This window comes from Sorex araneus, chromosome 7, assembly GCF_027595985.1.
Source record: "Sorex araneus isolate mSorAra2 chromosome 7, mSorAra2.pri, whole genome shotgun sequence".
Taxonomy (NCBI): Eukaryota; Metazoa; Chordata; class Mammalia; order Eulipotyphla; family Soricidae; genus Sorex; species Sorex araneus.
The window spans coordinates 8,557,087-8,563,086 of NC_073308.1; the positions used below are offsets into that span (position 1 = coordinate 8,557,087).

The 6,000-nt window shown below is 53.9% G+C and overlaps 1 protein-coding gene across 4 annotated transcripts in view; it reads right to left on the minus strand.

Annotated features, from left to right (window-relative positions):
- LOC129406609 (pleckstrin homology domain-containing family M member 1-like) overlaps window positions 1–4,593 on the minus strand; it is a 43,758-nt gene extending 39,165 nt beyond the window's left edge. For 2 of the 4 annotated variants that reach the window (XR_008631103.1, XR_008631102.1), the window contains exons 1-3: window positions 4,464–4,591; window positions 2,542–2,792; window positions 1,580–1,908 (exon numbers count right to left, since the gene is read on the minus strand). Coding sequence is in view for 2 of the 4 variants with exons in the window: in XM_055144955.1 (XP_055000930.1) it covers window positions 1,580–1,723 (144 nt within the window). In the remaining 2 variants the exon portion in view is untranslated. Of the gene's footprint in view, window positions 1–1,579; window positions 1,909–2,541; window positions 2,793–4,463 lie in introns of all 4 variants that reach the window. The other 2 variants (XM_055144955.1, XM_055144954.1) reach the window with 2 other exon arrangements.
- Between the last annotated feature and the right edge of the window lie 1,407 nt (window positions 4,594–6,000).

The following is a 6,000-nucleotide window of genomic DNA, read 5'->3' on the forward strand; positions in this document are numbered from 1 at the left end:
GAGAGGGAGGGAGGGAGGGAGGGAGAGGTACAGGTGACACCGCTTGACAGGAAGGGTGGGGAGGGCTCTCCTGCTGACACCGGCCTCCTGGGCCTGCCTGCTTCAACAGTATGAGGCAACACCACTGCTCGAATCTCAATTTGCTACGAGCCAGCAGCTACAAAAACTAGTATGCTGTGGTAGACCCACTCTGCGGGGTCTCCGGGTGTGGGTGGAGCAGCTCCCACTTTGGGCACCAGAACATCAGGAAAGGGTGGTATCTCTGGTCAGCATTCCCCCTGGAGGTTGGGCCCAGCCTCTCTGGTTCCCAGATCTTGGGCTCCGATTCCTTCCAGCCACACTGGAGGCTCACCCCACCAGCCCTGTTCTTGAATCCCAAAGAGGCCCTCAGCCAGTCACAAGGCCAGGTGCCAGAAGGCTCCAACTGCCACCATCTGAATGACAGCCTGAGCCCCATGCAGCTCACTCGTTCACTGATAATCAAAGAGTATTCACTGGATAGACAGAGCGGGTTATCAGCGGGCACGAGCGCATGGTCAAGTAACATCGGTGAACTGGAGCAAACTCCTCTGAGAGGCCAGAGCAGGGCCAGACAAACCATCACTGCAAACAGAGTGTCAGGAACACCAGCAAACACAGCACAGAGCAAGCAGACAGCAGCCCTGGGCGATTCCCCACACAGGCCTGAGACGCTGGAACTCAGGAACCAAATGAGAGCCAGAGTGATGATATAGTGGGGAGGGCGCTTGCCTTACACAGGGCCAAACTGGCTTCGATCCCCAGCACCCTCTATAGTCCCCTGAGTCCTGCCTCAAGTGATCCCTGAGCACAAAGCCAGGAGTAAGCCCTGGGCACTGCTGAATGTGGCCCAAAATAACTGGAACAAAATAAAAGAGCTAAAGGAACAAAGCAGAGTCCCATGAAACATGGGGTTGAAGAGAGAAAAGGGAGACCACGGTGCTTGGCAGAAAGATGGTCTGTCCTTTCAGAAGCCCAAGTCACACAACTCTCCATGGGCAACCGATTCACCCTGTACAATGCTCCAAGCTTCTCTGAACGTATTCTCTAAACTCAGTGTTCACAACTCTGAGACAGAACAGTGGTTGTCCACTTTCACAGAGAAAACTGAGGTTCAGTAGGAATGGGCCCAGAGAAGGCACAAAACTCTCTGGTCTCCTCACCCCAACCCTACGCTTCTCACCAAACCACTGTCACGGGTATTTAAATCAAAGCATTAAAGGCAACTTATTAATGAGACTTTTAGGAGATAGGCAGATGCTCCATTTGGTTAGAGAAGACCTAAACTCACGGAGAACCCACACTGCTGAAGGGGCAGCGGCTCCAGTCAGCTCCCAAGTCCCAGCATACAGCTAGGAAGGAACTGCCCTAGGTTGTTTGGGTTTTCAGTTTTCATTTTCCCCTTTATATTCTTTTGCCTTCTCTATACACTTCCAATTTTACTTGTCCAATTTCCATCTTCATTCTCCCCCCACCTACCCTGCTCAGATCAAAGAACAAAAAGAGAACAATGGCTTAGAAGAGGCTTACATTGAAAGAAGAAACTCATGGGCTGACTTACCTGCCTTGAAAACACTTCATCCAGGAGTAAACAGCAATCTGTGCTCCTGAGAGACTTCTCAGCCATCCCTGCCGGCCAGCTCTCTGGGGCCTGACCCCAGTCCTGTACTGGGCCGCGTGGAACAATAGACTGACTCTCAGCCATGCAGCGGTGGTGCCACCTGATGAATCATGCTCACAGCTGGGGAAGCACAGCAAAGTTTGCTGTTGGAAGAAGCATGACGAGGTTATCTTCTGACTCAGAAGGGCAGCTGACTTTTCAGCCACAAGTGCTCAATGAGTAAATGGCGCCTTCTTGATTTGAGCCAAGCTGGATTTCTGGACAAGTGTCTTGTGACGGGCAGAATGTGGGGTGAGAGAGAGGCCGGGAGAGAGAGAGGGGGGGGAAAGTGTATGTGTGTGGAGAGGGAGAGGGAGAGAGGGAGAGAGAGAAATAGAGAGAGAATGAGAATTGAATCTTTGAAGGAACCAAGTGTAGAGAGAGAAACTTCCACCATATGATTCCCAGACTAAGCTCGGAATGCAGGAGGCAAAGACAGGGAGTCTGGGGGACACCGGGTGAAGATGTTCTTTCCTTCCATCCAGCCAAGAACACCCTTTTTCCCTCACACTCTCCTCTCATGTTCCCTAGGACTCTGAATGAAAACAGGAACTTCCCCGCCCCACAAATTTATCCACCAGTGCACCTCCAGGGCCCGAACAGTGCGTGGGTGGCACACACTAGAACCCAGAAAACACTTGCTGAATGAAGTGATGAATAACTTAAAAACAAGGGCAAGTCACAGATGGCTCATGGTGGAGAACAGGCCTTGCCCACAGAACAGGGGTTTGATCCCCAGCACCACACAAACCAACAGAGGCCTGGGGCAGGTGTCTCCAGTCACCGAGAAAGGGAAGTGAAGAGGAGAGCTCCTCCCATTAAACTTAGCTGCAGAAGGTGAAAACCAGTCCGATTTCTGGCACCTTAAGCAGGGGGATCCTGGAGGCACGTGAAGGAGTCTCAAAGGAATGAGACTCGGAGAAGCGGCACAGAGACTATGGGTTCTCCTTAGGGTCCTTATCAACAGCCGTGAAATAACCAAGTCTGCTGCCCGGTCAAGAGAATGTGGAGGGAATGTGCACCCACTGTGCATGGGGCAAGTGTGTGTGCTGCTCTGAGGTCACAGTCCGTAGGTTCAGGAGTCCCAAATGGTCAAAACTCAATGACCTGGCACCTGCAGAAAGAAGAAACAAACTCGACAGGCCCTGTGCCCACCCTGGCAGTAGCCTCCCCAGGACCCACTTCCCCACTCCCGTAACTACAACACTCATTGCCAAATGCTCCCCGGGTGGTTGTTGGGGCTGACCAGCAAACAGCTCTGGCTGGGGGAGCACAGGGTGAGGAGCCTTAACATGTGCCAGGACACAGCATTCTGTGACACCGTGGCATTCTCTACTCCCCCAGACCAGCACTGTGGATGGAAGGGCTGGGTCCTGCAGCTACGGTGGAGTGAGTGACTGAGGCACCAGCACTCACCTTCAGGGACTTGGCTGCTGCCTACCAGGCAGGTGGCCAGCACAGGGAGTCCAACACCAGTGCCGGACACACAAACCCCAGGACAGCCCAGGGGGACAGAAGGTGTTGGTGTACAACATCCCATAATCTCAGGCCTAGCTAGTCTTGGACGTTGAAATTGTTTTTCTATTACTGTTACTTTAATTGACTATGCTTCCGGCTATATACCAACAGTATTAACTGACTTTGATATTGTTTCCATTGACTAAGTTAATTTGCATATCCTGCCTATGTGGCTGAATATCATTGGCTAGAACATCAAGCTAGTTAATAAAAGAGGACTGAACAGGCTGCTCTCAAGCAAGCCACAGAGCAACTCCCAGAAAACGTATTTCTTTCGCATGCATATTTTAAATGCCTCAGACTGTCTAACCAAACCTTACTGCAAACATATGTTGTAACATAAGGCGAGGAGAAACTCTGGCACCCAACAAGGGCGGCCCCCGTGCTAGCTGACCACTGGAGCCTCTCAGGGGCCAGTCGAGCCAGCCCCCTTAACTGCCAGGTTGTCCCTCAAGCTAGCTGACCACCGGACTCCCTCGGGGGCAAGTCTAGCCGCCACCTAACTGCCAGGTACTGCTCAAGCGTCTGTATTTGGCTGCTGTGGGACAGTGAGGGGGGTTGGCAGAGGGCTCTGAACTTTCTCAGACCGCATGGGGACTGGGTCAAGGGGCGATGGGTGCTGAGCTGAGCCCTCGAGCAGAGGTGCAAGGACCTTGCTGGGTTTGTCATGAGACGGATGAGGAAGCGGAGATGGGGGGGGGGGGGGCGTGACGGGCAGGGAGGACAGGAGAGTGAGGCGCTGAGCTCAGGCACATTTAAGGGCTGGGTCCAGGTTGTCATGAAAGCGCTGGGCTCCACGGGCCACTCACCTTGGCTGTGCTGGTAAACGTGGGGGCCAGCGGAGGTGGAGGGGGGGCTTGGAGGAGGGGACCTTGGATTTTGGCTTTTTTGGGGTAGACACCCGACAGTGCTCAGGGCTCAGCCCTACGTTCCGCACTCAGGAATCCCATACGCGATGCCGCAGGGATGGAACCCGGGTCCCGGGGCAGGCCTCGGGGTGCACTGCAGGGACCTGAGGGAAACTGGGCTAAGGGAGCCGAACCCGCGAGGGGCAGAGCGGCGAGGGTGGTCCCCAGGGTCGCGGGGTGAGATGTGCCTGGCGGGGCGGCGGCGGGCCGGGGTCGGGCTCGCGGGCTCGCGGGCTCGGGTGGGGAAGGGGCTGGCAGATGCCGGGCTCGGGGCGGGCGCCCGGGGGGCTCCGCGGGGGCTGTCCCGCCGCCGCTTAGCTTTCCCCCGCCCCCCGCTCGCCCCCTCAGTCGTCACTCACCACAGGGAGCCGGAAGGCGCTGACCGGCGCTCAGGATAGCCGCAGCCCCCCCGCTTCGCCCCCAAATGTGGTGGCGGCCTCCCAGCCCCAGACAACAAAAAGCGGCGCCTGTGGCGAGGACACTAGCCTGGGGTCTGGACGTACGGCCACGCCCTCACGCGACGGCCCAATCGCGGAGCCCCGACGAGATCAGGGGGCGGGGCCAGCGGGTAGGCGGTTCACCCCAGATCCTTGAGGAGGCTGCGGACCTGCCCCACCCCCAAGTAGGGCTTGTCAGCTGCCTGAGGTGTCCCATTGGGACTAGATCCTACTGGCTACCTTCCCTTGCCTGGCCACCTTCTGCATAAGGATGGGGCCGTCCTGGCTTCCGTGAGTGAAGCTTGCCCACTTGTGAAGCCGCCCGTCTTTGCTTTCCCAGGGTGTTGGCGCTGGGGACCAACAGAACTCAATCACTCTCCTGCCCAGGGGGCTCTCAGGAAAACGTGTCTTCCCCACTCCTTATACCCGGAGCGCGCCCTGAGCGCCCCCCGCGATATTTCACAGTCAACTGCTTGGCATCTGTCCCAAAGACCCAAGTCATTTGCACCCTTTGTAGTACTATTCACAATAGCCAAAATCTAGAACAGACCCAAATGTCCAAGAATAGAGGGCTGGTTAAAGAAACTGTCTTTAAAGGTACATCTACAGAATGGAATACTGCTCAACTCTAAGAAAAGATGAGCTCCTGAACAGCCATGATTCCAGAGGCACAGAAACCAATCCCAGAACCCAGCAGTTTATGGCAAAAAATGCTTTTGGACTCTGAACTAAGCTTCGGCCCTGTGCTGCCCTGGGAGGGGAATGGTGTTTGTCCCTCTGCCTTTCTTCCTCGTTGGTGGCGTGGTGACTGCCATTTTTAAGAGTCTATTGCACAGAGAGGTACGAGCTTGCAGTGACGGGGCGCTGGGAACTCTCGGGATGTGGGGAAGCAGAACCAGCACTGCTCTCTGCCCTGAGGAGACCCCCAGTGGTGGCCATGAATGAATGGCTCCTCAGCTCCTGAACAGCCATGATCCCAGAGGCACACAAACCAATCTCAGAACACAGTAGCTTCTGGCAGAAATCCCTCTGGACTTAATTATTAAAATACCAGAAATCCAAAATCATGTGGCCATCATATGCTCTTCATTATCAGCAATAGGAAACAAATGATCTAATGATGCCTTTTCGGCAGGTCTAGTAGTTGAGGGAAAACTCCAAATAATAATAGTGGGTCTTCTGTCGAAAAATTGAATGTAATGAAAGTAAAGAGAGAGTAAAGTGAAAATCATCTGCCACACAGGCAAGGTGGGGGGTAGGGGATATACTGGGGTTCTTGTGGTAGAACATGTGAACTGGTGAAGGGATGGGTGTTTGATCATTGTATGACATACTAAAACCTGAAAGCTTTGTAACTTTCAATAAAAGTTACAGATAAAATTAAATAAAAAAGATTCAATTAAAAAAAGAGAATGAAAGAAAAGATGATAGCAAGTAATCTGCTGCTATGTGGATAGAT